The sequence below is a fragment of the Apodemus sylvaticus genome, chromosome 3 (assembly GCF_947179515.1).
Source record: "Apodemus sylvaticus chromosome 3, mApoSyl1.1, whole genome shotgun sequence".
In the NCBI taxonomy this organism is placed as follows: Eukaryota; Metazoa; Chordata; class Mammalia; order Rodentia; family Muridae; genus Apodemus; species Apodemus sylvaticus.
In genome coordinates this window covers 65,915,083-65,936,675 of record NC_067474.1, presented here as the reverse complement: position 1 = coordinate 65,936,675, position 21,593 = coordinate 65,915,083, and the positions used below count along the sequence as shown (strand labels likewise).

Sequence of the window (21,593 nt, the reverse complement as noted above, 5' to 3'; positions counted from 1 at the left end):
CAGCAGCATTACCACACCATGCTCAGTGTCTGCACTTGCCTGCTTGGCCTCAGTCTGAGCTTTGCTGATATCGTTTTTACATGCGATCATTTGGCCAGCCAGAGTTGCTTCTGCTCCATCTTCGTTACTGGACAAGCCAGCAGAAACAGCATTGAAGTGCTGCTGCGCGGCAGCCAGCGCTTCAGCATCCTTATTACTTGCTTCTTGGAAGCCCTGCAGTCCGTCTGTTATCTTTTTAACTTCTCTTTCCTTTGCTGCTAATGCTTTAGAGTCCTTTAGGAAGAACATCAAAGGTATTTTAGAAAACAATTTTCAATTTATTTTGTTATTAAATCTCATACTTTTGAGAGGGCATAGTAAAAAAAAAAAAAGTAATTTAACCATCCTAACTTCTTTGACACAGGCTGTTTGGGGGATGTTACACCTATATAACTTAGTATTTTTATTCCAAATGGAATAGTAAAATCAGGGAGAAAATGGATAAAGTTACTATATATTTAAAGAAATCTCTTGAGAAAACTTAAAAAATCAGTTCTGAAACCTATAAAAGTAAAATGATATTCTCCTTATGCCATACTTAAATGTTTTAGGATAAAGAATACCTACAAATATTTTTTATAAAGTAGCATTAAGATTCAAGCACTATAGACAAAATACTGCTAATATTTAATACCTGTTAAGTAATACTTACCAGGTATCTGATATGAGACTAGATATCAACTATTAGAGGATAAGAAATTCTTATTTACATGAAGGTGCCAGGTATTTTGAACCTCGTGATTGTGATTCATCTAGTGTTTACTAGTGTTTACTATACCCTAGATACTGTCCCAAGATAGTAAATAGATTAAAACTGTATGTGTAGTAAGTATGGTTGAAGACATGAAATAAAGCCAGGTTAGGAGGCATCAAGTAGTGGAACCCACCATTTGAGGAATAAAGGAAAACCTGGATGACAGACATGTGAGAAGTGTGGATGAAGACTAGACATATAAACAGTCAGCATTGCTCCTGGTGACGGGCTTTGAGGAACTGTGGTTGGAGCACAGAGAGCAAGAATAGAAAAGGAGCCAGAAGTCATAGTACAAAGCACACAGGAGGCTATGATAAACATTTATTTAATCAACAATGGCTTTAAAATAAATGTTGATATAAGCAAACTCACATTTTCATTTCTATAGAGACCAATTTATAGAGTGGCTAGAGTAAAAGCAGGGCAACTACCAAGCCAGTGCTGCAATAGCCCTAATGGGAGGTAATAGCTCAAATGGGCCTGCAGTGACGGATGCGGGCTCACAAACAACTCTAGGCTTTCTGGCCTAAATATCAAGGAGAACAGTGGTGCCATTAACTGACATGGAAAATTCAGCAGTGGTGGATAAAATTTATGACTTCTATAGTGGATGTGGTAAGTTTACATACTTTGTTAGACCCTCAGGTAAAAATATTAAGTAGTTGGAAAATAAAAATACAACTAAAGGACTACTCCTCAGATGGCTTTGATTGACCTCGTTCATTCCCCGTTTAGATGCAGTTCTTTAAAGTAACCTTAGAATGTGCTGGCAATGTAACTTCCTAAGCCTGTGTTCTAATCTCTTCTCCTCTTTAGAAATATGGTATCCTGTAATGCTTTAACACAACCTTTCACATCATAATATGTACATTCCATTTCATTCCAGAGATCCCAGGTCAGGACGCTTCCTGGTATACCTCAGCTGCAGGTCAAACGGACAGACATGCCATCCACCCATGGCAACTTTCCAAGGTCATGTGGAAAGGGCCCACAATATAAGCCAGGCTTCTACATAATTACCACCTGTATGTAAGATATAGATCTGATTCCCCTAACCTGTTGAGTGATGTTGATACAGCCAGTCTGGTAACCACTGCAGGAATGAGAATGCTTCACAAAACTAGGCTTTTTTTCAGTAAACTGGTTTACTGAAAAAGCCAAAGTGGCCTTAGCCCCTGATACACAGTACAGAACAGACATGCCTCAGTTTATAGACACAGATACATGGCCTGACAATTTAGGGAGAAAGACATAGATACCTGGAACTTGGTTATACTCTCCAGATGTTAATGAGCTTGCTTCACACATTTGATGGAGGGTGGAGGGTATAAATGTGGGAGTTTAGCCTAAGATCAAATGTTGGGGAAATATGTAATTTCATATCCCAAGTGTTAGAATGCTTAAGAAGTAGACTGTCAGGCCCTGAGCCATCTGGGAGAGAAGTAATACACAGTACAAGACTTAAGAAAAACAGACTATCTAGAAGAAAGATAAGGAAAGGCTAAGAAAGATTTATGCAACCCAGCTAAGGTATCTGTTTGAGAAAGGGATATTATAGACCCAATCGGTGCTTGCCTTTTCATCTCAATTATCACCCTGATGAGAATTAGAATCACCGGGGAGACAGTCTCTGGACATGCCCACGCAAGAGTATCTTGACTAGGCTAACAGGTGGGAATGCCCGCCCACTGAGGCTGGCACCATTCCCTGGGCTGGTGTTCTAAACCAGAAAGTGAGGTGAGCACAAGCATTCTTTACTATTTGCTTCATGACTGAGTACAATGTGAGCAGCCAATTCAACCTCTTGCTGCTTTAACGTTCCTTGGACAACTTTCTCCTTTAGGTTGCTATTTCAAGATATTCCATAAAGTGCAATAGGGAAAGAGATTAAGACAGTAGAGACTGACATTATTACTCCTATCAAGACAAGAGACAAAAATAATTCACTTTTCAGGGCTTTCTTAGGGAGAAAATTAAGATGACGACATCAGATTGTAGGATAACTGCAGTGATCTAGTGCTTCTGTTCTGAGCTGGACCCTTTGGTTGTGAGTCACCATGTGTGGTTGCTGGGATTTGAACTCAGTACCTTCAGAAGAGCAGTCAGTGTCTTAACCACTGAGCCATCTCATCAGCCCCTGTGGCCTTTGTTCCCACTACACAACATTTTATTTACATTGTCATTTTGGCTGCTATGGAACAGAACACCATTTCTGTCTGAGCCGGTATGTTACCTCATGCTACAGCAATAGGACAGACTTAATTCACGTCACATGAATGTCCCATGGCCCAATAGGTTATTCAACAAAATCATGATCACACAGCCATAACTGTATTAATTGAAAACCTGATACACTGATCTCCAGGACCACATAAACCAAGAGTGGTGAAACACCGCAAGGTCATTCTTACCTACATGGTTACTAACCACTGTTACAATATGTGAGCATATGCCCTCTTATTAGAAAGGCCTTTAGGGAACGGGGACTACCACAACAGGCTGATTGCCAACACCACTTGGACAAAATGTCCAGAAGTATCCTAGATCCAGTCTAAATAAAAGTGGAAGCTATTTATGAAACCCATGTCCCTTTTGATCCTCTTAGTTAAGATCCCAGTTTTGAACAGGGCCATTATCACTGAACAAGTTAGGGTATATGTACCGCTTTTAAAAACTTGTGAGTCTGACATGCATAATGGAAGTAGAACTGTCTTCAACCTACATGCATTCTGACTAGAGCCTGTGTAAACCTTGAGATGCCCAAAATGTCTTGCTCTGTGTGCTGGCAGATGATGAAATCTTGTACACTAGTTATGCCAGGGGTATCTCAGGGTCTGACCCCTAAGAATTTGATGCACCACTAGAGCCTGCAGCTCTTTGCTAAGCACATTAGGAACCTACCCAGAGGTAAAATTACTGTTTATGTCTGTTACCATACAAAGGAGTCAGTGTATTCTGAAAAGAATAATATACAATACTATGGCGGATCATGGCAGCTGATTTTTTTTTTTAACCACTGTCACAGTCCTTGGCAGCCCTTCAATTTCCTCCAAAACTACATGTAAGACAACAGAGTTGCTGTAAACTTGCTGTAGCCAAAGTGATTTTGTGAATGAAAATTCACAGAAACTGTAGCTGGCTGTGAAAACTCCTGAAGGATCTAGTTTCTGCAGAGACTGATGGACCAAGTGGAATTTCACTACTATGGAGATTGGAGCTTTGTAGGTTTGGAGACTAACTGCTTTATCTTGGACCAGTTTTAGCCCTCTAGAACAGTAATACCTTGGCCCACTCTGTATCTGAACTAACACCAAGTGACAATAATTTAAAACCTCTTAGAAGCTTTTAACTTAGCATAACACTAGCTTCTGCCAATCCAAGAGTTGAGAATGTCTTGAGATAGCATCTCCGGCTGGTAGGACAGCTCCCACTCTCACTGTACCTGCCTCTCTTCTGTACTCACCAATGTATTTTAAACTTGTCCTGATTCATGACCTTTTTGTTCTGTAAAGCTATTTCCATGTAGGAACATGGAATTTGGGGTAACCTAAATCTTTGTTCCCAGGCCAAGGTCACTCAAAATACTATCAGAATGAGTTATCTTTTGTTCCCTTAAGATGAGAGATGTAACTTGGTGTGATGGCAGACACCTGTATGATCCCAGAATTTGGGAGGTAGAGATAGACAGTTAGAGGTCATTCTGGTATGAGTTTGAGGACAGCCAGGCTGAAGAGAAAAACCCTGTCTCACCATCTCAAACACACACACACACACACACACACACACACACACACAAAGATGAGAGATAAGGTTTTGACGTCAACAACTACCAACACCTCTTACTGAAATACAAGCAGAGGAAGCTCTGAAACCAGCCCTCCAACTTGCTTTTTGATTCTTTTGAAACAGAACTTGGACCACCAGGATTTTGCCAAGTCGATGCTCTAGGCAATTATGATCTTTCCTATCATCTTGCAAGTGGCAGTTGTTCTCCTGGGCCTAGTTACCTGTGTTCTGGCTCAGACTCAACAATGTTGCAGCGCGTATCTGGTATGGAATAACAATCTATTGGAAGACAAACCTCCTCCTTTAGACTTGGGGCTAGCCTTAGGCAAAGAAAATGTACTAGCTTTGCTAAGGGGATTTTCTGGGCCACAAGACAACCTAAAACAATTTCCCAGCTGGCCCTGGACTAACTGAAATTTCTTCTTTCTGGTATGGTCCCAATGAATGGCTGTAAAATTTATTGGTAGTGTAACATACTGAGCTATGAAGAGATTGGTATTCAGTCCTACTCAGCAACTGATGCTCAAATATCCCTGGGATTTAAAATCAGGGCAGGCAGCTTTCTGAGGTCCCTTGACTATAGTTGTAATAAAAATGTGTCTGAACTCCTTTGGGAAACCTTTTTTGAGCCTTAGAAAATCAGCTCACCAATTCTAGACTGTTGCTGACCTTCTCTAATAAACTTGAGTCTGATCACAAAATATCTTGTATATGTATATTTTGTCTATCTTACCAGACTTCTTTTCAAACAAGTTGCTAACCAGACAACCAGTACATAGTCAAACTGTTATACAGAGTTCATGGAAAAATTTAAGCCCAGCTTCAATTTGAACGCATGAAACTGACTACATAGAGATACAGGAGTAAGAGAGTTCTCCTAAGAAACAAGTGTAAATAGAAGATGGAGATGTCCACATACTAGCCTGGGGCATGCAAACATTTACAGATCAGGAATAAAGGTTACAGAAAAGGAAACAAAAAAAGCAAAGAAATGGAACAATCTTGTAACCCTGTGTTGAAGCTAAAGGACCAAGTAAAAATAAGGGGGAAATGAGCCAAAACCAAGGCAGAGAACAACACATTTAAACTTCAATAAACCTGATTTAAAAAACAAACAAACATAAAGTCAATAGATTTCTGCAGTTGGGTACCACAAACAGAACTGTTAAAACATACTCAACATGCCTTGACATTTTATTTAAGATCTTCCCAATGTTTGTATTTATAATTATTTTACATATATCAACAGAATCTGGTAGTGTGAAGGACTTTAAAGCAATGCCTACTTTCAATCACACAATGGAAGCATCCTTGAAACATTCATGTGTTCTATTGCACACACCACCTTTGATATTTCTAGTTACATGAATGACCTACCTTGCATAGGCTGCCTACTCAAATTTCACACTCAGCTTCTCCCATCAGTTTCTGAATCATGAAAATGTCTTTCCCCCTCCCTTTTTTTTTTTTTTTTAAAGACAGGGTCTCATGTTGAAACCAAAGCTGACAGCAAACTGGTACCTCACCCTTCTGAGTGCTGAGATTAGAAGTCTGAATTACTCTATCCATCACCATCAGAATCACCACTGGATTTTTACTACGAGTGTCTATTTTATTAACTACTTAGTATATTTTACTATTCCAAGAAAAACCAAGCCCCTCTGAATTCTCTATATTACCAGTCGGTTATTATGTCTATCCTTTTCAAGGAAATGTACCTTAAGAATTATTTTTTATTTGCTGGGCATGATGAGTCACACCTATAATCCCAGTAACCATGAGGCTAATGTAGGAGAATCACATCAGTGTTCGGTACACAGGGAATTCCAGGAAAACCTGGAGTACAAAATAAGAGTCTTTAAAAAATACAAACAAAATGAGGAGGGGAGATGGGGGTTATCAGACATAGCCTTGTTGGTGGAGTTCTGCCTAGCATGAATGAAACACACATAAACTAGGCATGACAGTGTACCACTGTAATCCTAGCATTTGGGAGGTATAATCAGAGATCAGAAGTTCAAGATCATCCTCAGCTACAAAAGGTGTTTGAGTAGTGGGCGCTAGGAAGTTAGAACCTAGCCTCAGTAAGGAAGAAATCATTCAGACTCACTCATGGATTTTTATGTAGTACAATTAGGATCTTGTTTGGCCTTCAGAACACTTACGGGCACAACGTTCCTTATATCTATTTTTCCCACTATTTATTTATCTGTATCAGGTACCTCTGTATAACAATTATCTATTGTTACTTGCTTTAGCATTTTTCCAACTGGACCCAAAAGGCAGAGAATTTTTTAAGTTACTTTTTTTTTTTCCAATTTTGTATTCCTGACCTAAACAACTAAACTTACCCCATAGCTGACATTAAATATGATCAGTATAGACAAATGAACGTTACTGGAAATAAATCTTATTTGCTTACCTCAGCCATGTTTTTTTCTAGCTCTTTGCGCTTGGTTTCTTCACTAGCTAGGTTTTTCTTCTTGAGATCAAATGTACTTTGAGATTTAGTATTAACTCGCTGAGCTTCTGCAAAAGCATTTTCTAAAGATCGGAGTATGCCTCCAGTTTCCTACAATCAACACACACAATTCACATCACTTAGTGTGTCATGTTACAGTTTTCTTTTGTGGTTTTTAGGATGTGCTTACTTTTTTATAAGCTTTACCATTGCTTTTTTGATTAACAAAGCAATGTGTATAACACTACCCAGTGAATCCTAAAGTCATGGTGTAGTTTTACAGAGGGTTTATTTCATTTATTTGTTCTGACCTTATCTTTTCTTTTCTCCAATTCTTCTATTTCACAATTGAGAGCCTTTATTTTCTTTTCATTCTCTGACAGTACTTCTTGAAGCTTTAATATTTTATCCTGCATTTCCTTTAGCTCCCCAGCTGAGCGTTCCTTGGTATCTTCAGCCAGCAAAAACTGATAGGCAATATATAACCGACTCAGATGCTCTATCTCTCGCATTACTTTCTGGTACTCCAAGTAAGAAGATCTTTCCTGAAAGAAAAGTCACAATAAAGTGATTCAAAATCATATCTTTAAAACAAATTTAGAGAAAACCTCACTCTAGCAAACTTGGCTAAATTTCTCTTTATATGATCTGATAGGTTTTTTTGGTAGTTCAGGACATTACTTAAAACTTTTAGAAACTATAATCTCAGAACTCTGGCTTTTAAGACAACATGATACCATCTATAAAGAATTCTATATGGCCTTTTGTATGTAAAATAAGATCAAGCAGTCTATTTAACAAAGAAATGTGTTCCACACACGGTTCATATACTGGTGGCAGCAGGCTACAAAGTACGTGTAGTCATCAAGACGTACTATTACATTTATTTGGCAATAGCGTTACTGTGATATTCCTACAGGTCTTCCAAGTACAACAACTGCCTGCTCCCACATGAGTGAAGCTGATGTATACAAGGACCCACAGAAACAACACAGCAACCGAACTCTGTAAGCTGCTGACAAAGAAAACTTCATGGTAGCTTCACTGCCTCACCCTGCCACAGATTTAGAAAGAATATGACAAAAATAGATCTGAAGGCCAGCCTTAAACTTCTTATTTAAAATTTGACAATTTTCAGCCTTTCCAAATTACCTACACTATAAGGAGTTAAGGAATACCACATTTTAAAGAACAGTTAGTCTTAGTCAGTAAAAACAATGTGTCTTACAAACATTCCAATACTGTCAAGTTTTAAAATGCATGGGGTTGCAAATACTATATAGAAAACCTAATCCTACATAAAATATTGTACATGAACTGGAATGATTACTGTGATAGCTACTATTATACGAAGAATTCACTCTGACAAGGATCAACGTTAAGAGTTCTATACTAACTACCCAGTAAAACTGGATTTGCGACTCTTCAATAAAGTATTACAATCTGTCATTAACATTTCTAAGATTATGAAGATTATTCTCTAAAATCATTATGATTTAGCAGAAGAAACACATATCCACTGGATTAGAGTACTAATTTGAATGCATTTCATCTCAAAACAAAATTCCCAAGAAATGGTAGACACTTCATCAGTACTTGTATAACATAGGATCTGTTACCAATTCTGAGAACAATCCCAATAATATATTTAAGATACAGTGTATACCTCTTTTAATTTTTGAATTGTTGGAGTAATCTCTTCTTCCAGTATCTAAAATACACAAGAAAACCAATATTTTCAGTAAATCAGGTACCAACAACAAAACACATCTAAGCATCCATTTTTTAAGACAGCTGAGAAGAGAAACATTTTCTTGATTTACGGCATAAAACTCCAAATGCAAGATTCTTCTCTGGAACCAATTCACGTTTTTGAATTACCGTTTTTATTTCTTTCAGCTTAGCCTCCTTCTTCTCTATAGTTTTCTGTGCGGCTATTTTCTTGTACTCATACATCCTGGTTCCAGCAGCTTCTTCAATCATGGATAATATCTGGAATAGCAATAGTATTAAGAATTCAAAGCAATGTCTTACTGCAATTTAACATTAATTATAACAATACTTTGACCTCAACAGAACTTTACTATGTAATGTATATTAAACTATAAAAGTTAATCAAACTAAAATATATATGACCATGACATTTAATTTAAGGAACTATTTATAGCTTCACTCTTGTTCCTGAATCAAGCCTTCTGCTACACTAATTTACCAATGTTTGTCTCTAAAATTGAAGCTGCTAATTCTTATGTTCCTTCAAATATAAGTTCTTAAAAAGGTAGTTAAAAAAAAAAGAGTAGCCCCACCGAGCTTCTATCTTTAAGTTTGCTCTTATAACTGTTTTACATCGGACTTCACTATTTGAGCCCAAGGCTGAGGCATGGCATTCTAGCTTACTGACTGTGGCACATGCATTACGAGTTATGACAAGTAACTTTCTCTATACTTGCATTTCTCTATGCAGTGTCTTACACAATCTCTAATGGTTAAACAAAGCAATGCAAATGCATGCCGGCACCATTTAAAACAGCTTCTATTCTTCTTCAATCCTAATCTCTAGAACAGTCTTTCTCAACCTTCCTAATGCTGTGACCCCTTAATATAGTTCTTCATGTGTGGTAACCCACAATCATAAAATTATTTTCATTGCTGTTTCATTACTATAATTTTGCTATTGTTATGAATAGTAATATAAATATCTGATATGCAAGTTATCTGATGTGACCCCTGTGAAGGGTCACTGGACCAACAAAGTGGTTGCTAACCACAGGCTGAGAACCACTGCTCTAGAAATTTTTTTTCTTGAATTCATTAATTTGTACATGTTAGCCAGGTTTTAAACTAACAATTTCTCACTAAGGTAGTACCTAAGTCAAAGTAAACTTGACCTTTTATTTAAATATAGCAGTAAGGTCAGTCTCTTTAGCTCTTTTCAATAACAAGAGTAAAAATAAAAAATTCACTTGATCGTATCAACTACCTTCAAAGTACTTAAAAGTTCTTTGTTGCATATAATGTATTCTAGAAAAGAAAGTAACTTCATAAACATTGTTTTTCTATCTGGTTTTTCCTTAGTAATTCATCTCAACAGAGAACACTAGTTAGCTAGACTGCTATACACAGTCAAGATCTTTTAACCTATACACAGCCTGAACTTGAAGCTATTTTCTGGTCATTCTCAGTACTCTTACCTCTGGTGGTTTCATATTCAATACTTTTGTAATTCTGCCCTAAAAATAAAACAGCAAATTTAATAATAACCACAATGAGCTATAGAAAATATCAACTAAGTTGGACATTTAATGTTTAAGTGGAAGTGGTGTTACTCATTGTTGTGGCCCAAGTTCAGTTATTAAATGCCACGAAGGACAACGATACAAATTGTACAAGTTTAACTCAGGTCATTCCTGAGAAGATTAGTAATAAAAACGTAGAGGTATGAGATTTTGAAACAGACAACGGGGCTTATTTAGTATTTTTTGATGGTTTTCTAAATCCTGAAAATACATCTTCAGAAAGCAGACTACCTGATACCAGGTCTGAAGTGAAATTATATTTTGCTCAGTGGCAGGAAATCACCAACTGCATTCATTCCAAAACCAATCTACTCAGGCCTCAGATTACAAGTCACAATTCAGAGTCTCTTGAAAGTAAGCTGTCAGCTTTGAAGCCAGACTATAGTAAATACATTTTTATTTTAGTTAGTTTGGATATGTCCCTATTAATTCATACATTAGGGACTCAATCACCAATGGGACAATGCTGAGAGGTGGGACTTAGTGACAGTTGCTTAGTGAAGATATTAATGATATTCATAATGGTTTGTTGTTGACTAAACACATAATAAAGAGTTCAGCCATATTTCATCTCTCATTCTCTTCCCTTTGACACATCTGTATCATGTTCACACATGTGAACAACAGCCTTGAAACAACAAAATAAACAAAAAATTCTGTTGTTTAAAAAGCACCCATTCTGTGTTGTTTGTTCCTTATAGCAAAGTAAAGTCAACAAACACATGGTCCCATCAGGATCCTGGCTTTGATTCCCACTTTGATTCTCTTAAGGGTAAATTGACCAAATAAAATAACACTGGTTGTTTATTTATTAACAGTATATTATTTACTTTTCTTCTGCTTAAGTCTTGGAAGGCCAGTTTTCAGTTTATTCTTGAAGTAAAAAAAAAAAATGCTTTTAAATGGATCATTTAAAATAAGATAACAATTCGATGGTTTTGGTATCAAGTACTCCCCTACAGGATTCATGAATTAAAGGCATGATCCTCAATGAAATACACAGAGGTGAGGCTGTAGGGACATGACTGGATCATGAGAGCACTGACCTAATCGGTAGTCTAATCATTGATGTAGTTATCATTGAAATGTTAGAAGGCTAGAAACTAGAGAATATGGCAGCCTCACCAGAGAACTGGGTTTTAAAGGCACACTCGTGTCTGTCTGTCTGTCTGTCTGTCTGTCTCTGCCTCTCTGTTTCTTGGACACTAAGAAGTGGGCAGCTTTACTTGCCATGCTCTTCCACTGTGGAGTTTCAGCCTCACCTCAGGCACACAATAGAGCTGGCCAACGATGGGCAAGAAACCCTGGAAACTGCAATGAAAAAGCTTTCTTCTTCACTTCTTTTAGGGGTTAGAGGTGGAGGTGATTATATCAGTTATAAGTCTGTTATGTGACCTTTCTCCCCTAACTTAGTACATACTGGCTTCACTTATTAAAAAAAAAATCTGCAAACAAAACACATAATAGCAAAAAATTCAGAAATGCAAATAAAATAAATGCAAATAGAAACAGAAATAGAAAACAGATATGAAGAAAAATTCCACAGTTCTCTTATGCAATAAACTAGAGGCAGCAGATAGTAAAATTACTCTGAAAGACACAAAATGATGCCAACAAGATACCTGCATGATGAGAAAGTGAGGGTTGTTAACATTCAGGCCCACAGAACAAAAGAGATCCTGGACTCTGGTGTTGTTGGCATTCACTCCATTGATTAAGTATTTATTTCTGCCACCAATAACTACCTAAAAAGAAAGCATTTCACAAACTTTAAAGATAGGAACACTTTATACTAAAATAATAAATTAGAGTGTATTAATTTGTGTTATTCTATATAACTAACAGCACACGCAAACCAGAATAATAGATATGACACAGTCAAAAGGAATACTGATTGGGCTAGGACAACTCAGGTGCTTTCACTAAGTAATTAATGTAATTAATGTGAGTAATGCATAACCTCCTAACCTGCCTTGGACTAAGTATCGCAGTTCCCATCTAACTTCATTTTTCCAATATGTATACAATGTATTTTTCTTTCCTGATCATGTTCTGAAATTGACCACACTTAGAAGTTAGTATTTGTCTTTCCAATGAGAACAGAAATACTAGAAGCTAAAGATATATGCATTTTGGTATGAATTCTTGACAAAACTCTAAAAGAAGTTCATTAAAATCATATTTGACAACTTCAAAGAGATAAGAGTAATGGTACTTCAGCTTGGGTTCACCATGACATTCCAGAACTTTTCTTGTTTAGATTTTATGGTACTTCTACAACTGCCATTTAGGGTATGATGGTCACATCACCCAGAGTCTGAAAGACTTAAGAGAGCCTTAGCTCACAGCATTCAACCATCCCCGGTATACATCAGTAATTAGTAAATACTTAACAAAGTTAATTTAGTTTCTTCTCAGGATTAGTAGGTTGGGAGGTATATCCTTAAAAATTGGCAAGAATACAGTCTCATGACAGTAATGGAGTAAAATAAAATATGTACATTAAATATGGATATATTTTTTTATATACTGTAATTTGTATACTACAAAAGTAGCTGTTTATGGCTACCTAAAAACTCAACAAAGAAATGAATTTTGTCCTGATCTAACCAAATAAATAAATAAAACCAGATGCTCGATAAAATAAAGGAGAAAACCTATCAATAAACTAAGATGACAAGTGAGATAACAGAATTTGTGAAATTAGTATAAATTTTAGAATTAGTTTTATATTCATAGTTAATTTATTATACAATGAATTATATAGTTAACATATTAAAATTATATAAATTCTTTTTAAAAATAGATTTAATAAAATTAATAAAAATAAAACTGAGAAGCTGAAAACATTGATATAAGAAGAAAAAAAAAACAAACTAAAGACTAATTAAAGGCCCTTAAATAATTTTAAAAGAAATAGCAATAATGAAACAAAGTAATTACACATAACAAAATTCAGAGTGGTCTCAAGTCCTATGAAGCATGTGGAAATGAAAGCCTGAAAGCTAGTGGTGTGTCTAAATGAAGCAACACTAGTTTTGTTCATACCTGCTCTCACTAGGCCTTTTTGTCACTCTAAATCTGAGGCCATAAAAACTCAAAGAAAATTATATGTGTGTGTGTGTGTGGGGGGGGGACACAGAGGCTGCTACATACTTGGTGTGATTAGGCAAATTAAAAAACTAGAAATAAGTTCAGTGAAAGCCCTGGTAAGGTTCCACTTAGAAAATATTTAGAGCTGCAGACATGTTAAATATTGAAACATACAGAAAAAAAGAAAAAACAGATTTCATCTTGAAAGTTTCAAGAGAACCAAGATTAATGCATAAAACTTTAAGTTCGCAGATTTCTGCTGGATTTAAGATTAGTTTTTAATAACCTCTATACAAAATTAGAATAGAATGCAAGATCTAAGGTAACAGGAGACATTCACATTGAGGAAAGTTAAACATGGCATAGCTGAAGTTTGAATCATAGCTTAGTGCTTACATGGCAAGGAAGACTCTCAAGATCTCTTTCACTTCTCTTAAAGGTGATATAACTTATAGGCCAAATACACACTCCATTACTGACAAAAGCAACATTATGCAGTTGTCCAAGACTCTATACAAAAGATACTCTTAGGATTCTAGTCAGTATTCCTAAGAACTGCCCAGGCAGTTTTTACTGAGCCATACTGCCAAACACATTAGATTTGAAAAGTTTGCAAGGTGTTATGTAGCAATTTCCTCCAAGAGACAACATTCCTTCTTGACAAGAAGCTCCTTCAGACTCAGGGTGTTACTTCTAACAGGAGGTGAAACATTTCATCCTATAGCAAAGCTCCTTAAAGTTCAGGAGGTAGACCATTTAAAACCTTCAGGGAATCCTGACACTAACCAGACTCACTGTCCATACCCATACCCCATTAAGCATATGTAAGAAGTACTCTCAAATAAGATAGGCTGCAGACCAACAACTGCTTGAAAGATACTGGGATCTGCCTTGAAGAGAAGTCCAACTCAGTGGTCCTCAGCCTTACTAATGCTGCTACCCTTTGATACAGTTACTCCGGTTGTGATGACCTCCTGAACCATAAAATCATTTTTGTTGTAACTTCATAACTGTTAGTTTGCCACTGTAATGAATCGTAATGTAAATATTTGTTTTTTTTGGTCTTAGGTGATCCTGTGAAAGGGTCATTTGACCACTGCTGTATCATAGTGCAGTGTTGTGAAACAGTTTCTTCCAAGATTGAAATGTTTCCACTCTGTAGGGAAGTTTAAACAAGACAAAAGTAAACAAACAAACTCAAGGTAGCTTCAATAAGTCCCTGAAACTAACCTGATTCACTAGGGGCCTTCTTATGAGGCCAAGCAATAAAAGCTGACTCCCCCAAGGAAGCTGAGGTGCAAAGAAGATTCATGAGAAGAGAAAAGCTGCAAAGACCACTGAGACCAGATGGGCTACCTGGAAGAGTTTTAGACCCACTGAGGTTGGTCTAAAGCTAGACCAGATAGGTACGCTCTCATCTGTGGAGTTGCCTGCAGGCTGTGCAGTGTGCTCAATTTCCTAGTTCTGTGAGCATAGATGATGCAGCTGTCTTTGAGTCATTTCTACTACTATAAACAATTCCTCACCCCAAATCCTGTAAGCAACCCTAGTACAATCCAATGGGTTACCAAGCTCAATTGTGGTGGTAGTCATACTTTGGTCTGCAGTTAGTTCTCTATCCAAGAAACAATGCCACACAACATAAGGTATCCAGATATTTGACAGCTACTCACCTGCCTTGTTACTGTGATTTCATCATGAGCTTCAAATCCTAACGGACTCTGCTTTTTGTCAGAATTATCAAAAGTTATTGAAACAGAGGCTTTGGTAATTCCAGCCTGTCCATTTTTATAAACTAGATCTTGTAAATTTGAAGCCCGCACCTATAATTAAAAAGGGAAAAGAAAGTTCATTGACAAAGCATCATAATATACAAGAGCAGCTTATATATTATTGTATATCTTCCTCTAGAAAACCCACCTATGTAGTGTAAAGTAAAAACAGGCAGTCGCATCCGTCAACAAGAAAAACAAGGACTACAGATAATAATTTACAATAAGTACTTTCTTCAGCAGCACTTTCTTTCTGTTCTGAATTTTTCCTGACTTAGCAAAAGTTAATTTAGAACCTCAAGGCAGTGGTGTCTACGAACTTTACTAGCCATCCCATCCATTAGTTCACTCTAACAGGGCATTGCAAGCAGAAGTGAAAGAACTAGCGTTGGCTCAAGACACCCAAGACAAAGTTCTCAGCACAGAGGAAGAGTGAGGGAGAAGGGGGAATGAGAGAGGGAGAGGAGAAAGGACTATTTGTCCGAGGGTTGGTGGTAGAGACAACAAGAACTGCCTCTTCGAAGATAGGACCCAGCTATGCTCCATAGGCAAATGGCACTTTATAAATATAAACGGGAAACCCTGTGTTGGGAAGAACTGGCTAATTTTGATTGAGCATTTAATTAGGTGAGCCAAAGTGGGGGCTTTCGATTGCTGGACTTTAGTACTTTGATAGCTGGCCCTTGGTGGTCAGCCTCAGGAGGCAAAAGTGGCAAAAGTAAGGGAATGGGCCTCGGTGGCTAGCTTTAGGGATGTAAGCTAACAGTTTTTAGCAAGGCAGGGGGAATGGGTAAAAGGGCATGGCCTGCTAGAGCCATGTTTCCATGAGATGCCAACTACAGTCCCTTCAAATAGAGCAGGTACGGACTGAGGACAGAGACCTCCTGAAGTAACAGTGCTGGTATGGGCCTTATTCCCAACAGCTTAGAGGACAAACCTAAGGCAAGGTCTCTGTATCTTTTCACCTACAGGCTGGAACAGTAACAGTAATAGTATTTGCTTAAAAGGCTTCACTGCAACACAACACAATTCACACAAAGAACAATCAAGTTCATATGAAGTACAAATGTGCAAAGAATAAAAAACCCAAAGTCTCCACAGATTAGCAGATTCTCTTGCCAAATTTCACATAAATCAAAAAAAGTTCATACTTTACCTGAGACAGGTTGGAAATGCCTAGGAGAAAGCAAATCGAGTCCAATATATTGGATTTTCCACTACCATTTAAACCAGTGATCGCATTGAAGAGGGGGTCAAAACCATTGACTTCAGTCCTTTGTGCATAGGACTTGAATCCTTCGAGAATGATTGATTTAACATACATTTTCTATACTGTCTTGGGTTAGTAAGCCTGTTAGGCAACAAGCTACAAGCCAGATCTGTATAAAACAAAAATAAGATCATTTACGTAGAATGTTGAAAAAAAAAAAACAAAACCAAATCACAGTATATATGACAGGATAAACAATAATGTAAAGTAAAGGAAAAATACACTTGCCAAACTACTTTTTCTCCTAAAACAGCTGGTTCAGATTCTAAAACATCCAGCTGTTAGCCACTGCAGGGAAGTTAAACCATTCAACCTGAAACATCATCTTTATCACTACTGTCCACTTCGCATTATAATACTATAGTTAACAGACTACTGATTACTTCCCATTTCATTCTCCTTGCCGCAGAGCAGATGCCATTGGACTGGATACTCTTTCCTGCATACAACTTTGCATAAATGTCATCTTACAGGAGTCCTTCTTAATCTCTCTAATAAGCACGCTCCCCCACCCTCTCCTTCCTTTTTTCTCCATAGCAGTAAAAGATGACATTAGTCGGCATTCATCCGTCTTTCCAACTCATCCTCAGTTCCGCTGTGCATTTTGCCTACATACGACCTTAACACTGTGAACGCTCGACTCTCAGAACCCGGGTAGTCTTAAGGACGTGAATTCATTCTACAGCCTCGTTTTAAAATTCTGTCTTCTCTCGCTTGCCCCAAGCCTTTCTCGATTCACCGTACGGATGAACAACAGTCAACATCTCTATCACTTGGAGTCCTTCCTTGAAAATCTTGCCCGCCCGTGCCTCATCTCCCGCCTGGACACCAGGCCGGGCCGAGGGCCGCGCTACGCACCCGCCACAAAGCGGCTGGCAAAAGGAACCAGCAAAGTTCCAACCCGACGCGAAGGCAGACAGCGAGGCCACCTGACCTGTATTCGGGCGCTACACGGCGAACGCCACCATCCCGGCACCGCATCCGCCACAGCCAACAACCGTGCCGGAACTGTTCCTTTGAATTTCGGCGCGAGCAAAGGACCCCGCCTCCGAGGCGCCTGCCCTCTGTTGGTGCCTAGTATCTGCCTGACTGAAGCGCTTCATCGTTTGCCTTAAGGAAAAACACAGAAACGTCATAGCGACAGTAAATCATATTTTTAACATTGGAAGGTAGGGAACTATACCACTGTAGGAATAAAAAGTGAAAGTGAAGATAGATCATGCTGACATCGCTTCAGGCATGCTCCGGGCAGCACCTCTTCCTAATCTGGGCCTCTCGTGTTGCTGGCCCCGCCCACTTTCTGGACGCGGTTCCCGGGCCCGAGGCTATGGTCCGCAGGCTCCGCCTCCTTCATGTCTAGGTACTTTTGGGGGAGTTGGGATCCCCATCCCCGGAGGATATTACAGGGTGGAAACCAATATTAGCCAGAATAAAAATCTTCCGAGGCTTCTTTTTCTACACAGTACTGATATTTCTGAAAAAGAGGCGGCTGTAACTGACTGAGAAAGGCGCTGGCTTTGCAAAAACAAACCAAAACCAGTTCCAGTTTCCAGGGGGGGGGACAATGGGCCTGCAATATATGGAGTCCGGTAGCAGATGCTAGGCAGATGGCTGTAAGATTCCTTATGCCGAAAACCTGTTTAATAATAAACAGTGTCTGACTTACTGGTTCACGAAATTTTGCTGAAGCCTCTTTATGACAGTTCGTATTTACAGAGTTCTTTCTATGATTGGTTAGCTGTGTTCAAAGGCTATCAAAAAAAAAAAAATTCCCCAACAAACATGGAATCCTACTGTTTTCCTGTGGTTTTTGTTTTTTGTACAGATAAGTTCATTGAGTCACAGGGTTAAACACTTGTAAGTATAGAGAGATTTTTCTTCCAGGCAGCCTAACTAAAGAGCATGTGCTCTTAAACTATTATCTACCATTGCTAATTTTACATTGCTAGTTAGAGCTGATTCCCATCACCCATGTGTATGTTTTTTTAAACAACAGCGTTGTTAGGGTTGTTTATATTTGAGCATCAATATTAAGTAGAAAAGGGCTTAGCTTTGTTAATATTAATATTAATTCATATTAATATTAAAATGTAATTTTTTCATACTGTATATTCTGATTAATTTTTCTCCTCCCCCAACTTCTCCACTGCACCCAAATCCACACCCTTTCTTTTCTCTTTCTTATTAGAATGTAAACACAGGCATCTATGATGATGCTGCTGATGTTAAAATAAGATTTAAAAAACAATAGGACAAAAATAAACAAAAAAAAGAGTCAAAGCATTAGAAACACAATGAGACATCCTCACACAGATACACACAAAAGCACAACATAAAAACAAAAGCAGAAACCATAATACATAAGCAAAAGATTTTTAAAGTTAATCGGAAATGTCCAGACAAAGCAGTGTGAGACAAAACCCCTCTAAAAATGCCATTAAATTCATTGTGTGTAGGCCATCTATTGCTAGGCATTGGGACTACCCTTAAGTGTGGTTTGTACACTCAGACATCACTGGAAAAAATTTGCACTTCAAACAGTTATCAATTGGATATAGCTTCTGGGTTACTGTAGAGGATTGCCTCTATTTCCCCTCTCAATACTGGCTTAGAACCGCGGGTCTTGTGCATGCTGCCACAGTCTCTGTGAGTTCAGATGTGCATCAGTCCTTTTGTGTCAAGAGGACCTTGTTTGCTGGCTTGCTGGGAGCCTCCTGGCCTGGAGAGGGTAGTGGTGGAGTCACAGAGGAGGATTCTAGTGATGGTTTTAAAGTCTGAAGGTCTCAGGGATTTCTAGCTCTCTAACTGTACTGAAATGCTGATGATAACTTCTAAAGAGTGCTAAAAAAAACTTTCTTGCTCTTTCTGGGGGGTGAAAGACTGTTGTTGGTTTAGGTGATTGACACCTGTAGCCTAACAGGGAGGATTCAGCAATGTGGCCTTTGTTCTATCTCAGCAGGAACTGCTGGTCTCTAACTTTCAGCCTATTAGTAGGAAGTTGCAGGAAGAAAAGGGGACACTTAGAAAATGACTATAGCATTTATTACTAAGTTGTAAAAAGTTTCCTATGAAAGCTATCTAAGGGGAAAGATCTTGGCAGACCCATGCCGAGGCATCCCTTCCCGAAGGACCAGTCACACAAAGGTATAGCATAGAATAGAGTTTATTGGGGACATGGGGAGGGGAGTTAAGAGAGTAGTAGAGACAGAGAAAGGCAGAGAGAAGGAGAGAATAGAGAAGTAGAGGCCGACCAGGACCACTTTGGGGGTGGGGGAGAGGGGGAGCAAGAGGGCAAGAGGCAAGAGAGAGAGGAGGGGAAGAAGTCATACTTACAGTGGGCCAGCTGTTAACAGCCAGCAACTATGGGGTGGAGCTTAGAATCCTAACAGTGGAGAAGGAAAAAATTCTAATTGGGAAAAGGCAAAAAATTCTTCTCTCTCTGCTTCTCATCTCTTTGTCCTCAGTACTCATACATCTTTAAGAATACATGATCACATGTTCCAAAGTTCAGCACAAGTTCACACAAAAAATCAAATCATAAATTGAAATAGAGAATGTTTACATGCATATCCATTCAGAGTAATTATCTGGCTAAACATCCATCAGGTGTCTCAGCTCCATGGGTTCACTGAAGGTTTAAAACTATAAGTTATTAGTGAAGTTTTGTATAGATAAGCCCAGTCAATATTTTATCTTCTATCCTAGCACCTATAATAAATCATTAGTTCCCTTTCTATGACCTTTGGTTAATTATTTTACAACCTCTTGGAATGTGCTTTGAGTAGGAAAAAGTCTGGTTACCATCTAAGAGCAATTAACTGGTGACACTTGGGAGACTGGCAGAGTTCTCATTGCAGTTTTGACTATCAGAAAAGGGCCTAATAGCAGTCCCACTATAAAAGAGCTTAATAATCACAGATATAATTTTAGGAATTCTTATAGGCTCATTCATCATTAAGACTTTAGTCATCTCTTTATATAGTATCACTACAAGACAGTACATCTTTGTGGGTCTGCAGACATCTGTTCCAAAGGGGCGTGGTATTACTTAGTGATTTATATATGTTTAATAATAATAGGAAAAGCAGATTAATAGCAAGAATCTTTGTTAAAGTGAATCCCTTATTGCCTTGCTTAATAAGGGTACGCACCTGTCACAGATTATATGATAATCCAAAGCAGGCCGTTTCAGGATGATCACCTGCTAGTTATTACCTTAACCCATTATGGCTCCTGACACTTGCTGTCTTCCATCCTCAGTAGCTCTTATGATCTTTCTGCCTCCTCTTCTGCAGAGTTCCTTGAGCCCTGAGGGGAGGGATTTGAAGGAGACATACCATTTAGGGCTGAGTGTCCAAGGTCTTACTCTACACACTATGCAGTGTAGCTGCCCACAGCTCCATAGAACAGGTTACCTGGAGAGTGAGCTGGGGATGGATGGGAAGAACAGATGAGAAAGGGTTGAGACCAAGACAGTGGATTGCTGATCAAGGCCCCAAAATTTTAATGGCTGACTTGGAATTTAAAGTTGGTGGAGAAACCGTTCCCCCAAAATTCCAGCGTCTGTTCCAGAGAATGAGTTTGGCTGCTCAGTGGGCATTGGCTCCAATGCGGTTGCCTGCTTAATTCGGAAGTTGCAGATCTGGAAGAACAACAGACTTCACCTTGGTCCAGGAGCTCCACCCTAGGCGAGAGGTTGTGACTAGCATCGGTCTGAAATTCCTGCTCAAAGGCTGTGGGGAGGCACAATGCAGTTGTGGGTCTCTATGTGTTCCCATCTACTGTAGGAGGAAGCTTCTGTGATGATGGCTGAGCAATGTGAGTGCAGCAGAATATTGTCAGGAGTCTTGTTATATTTCTTTAGCAAAACAGTAATAATTGGTTTTTCCCTAGATCCATTTCCTTCATAGCCTCAGGGTCTTGGCTACCAAAGTAGTATAGGGCACAGATTCCATCTCATGGAGTGGTCATTAATTTCAGTCAGGTAGTGAGTGGTTGGTTACTCCCACAACTTTTGTGCCTCTATTGTACCAGCTTATTTTAGAGGTAGGTCACAATTGTAGACATGAAATTTTGTAGCTGGGTTGGCGTTTACCTTTCTGATCTGGTAGTGTGCAGAGTG

The 21,593-nt window shown here is 38.5% G+C and overlaps 1 protein-coding gene across 2 annotated transcripts in view; it reads right to left on the bottom strand.

Annotated features, from left to right (window-relative positions):
* Smc2 (structural maintenance of chromosomes 2) overlaps positions 1 to 17,506 on the bottom strand; it is a 45,179-nt gene extending 27,673 nt beyond the window's left edge. Inside the window, exons 1-10 of one of the 2 annotated variants that reach the window (XM_052176492.1) lie at positions 17,406 to 17,506; positions 16,358 to 16,580; positions 15,103 to 15,252; positions 11,959 to 12,081; positions 10,232 to 10,270; positions 8,922 to 9,032; positions 8,707 to 8,751; positions 7,352 to 7,585; positions 7,002 to 7,151; positions 40 to 273 (exon numbers count right to left, since the gene is read on the bottom strand). In XM_052176492.1, the coding sequence (XP_052032452.1) occupies positions 40 to 273; positions 7,002 to 7,151; positions 7,352 to 7,585; positions 8,707 to 8,751; positions 8,922 to 9,032; positions 10,232 to 10,270; positions 11,959 to 12,081; positions 15,103 to 15,252; positions 16,358 to 16,525 (1,254 nt within the window). In that variant the 5' untranslated portion in view covers positions 16,526 to 16,580; positions 17,406 to 17,506. Of the gene's footprint in view, positions 1 to 39; positions 274 to 7,001; positions 7,152 to 7,351; positions 7,586 to 8,706; positions 8,752 to 8,921; positions 9,033 to 10,231; positions 10,271 to 11,958; positions 12,082 to 15,102; positions 15,253 to 16,357; positions 16,581 to 17,329 lie in introns of both variants that reach the window. The other variant, XM_052176493.1, reaches the window with a different exon arrangement.
* Positions 17,507 to 21,593: the final 4,087 nt, after the last annotated feature.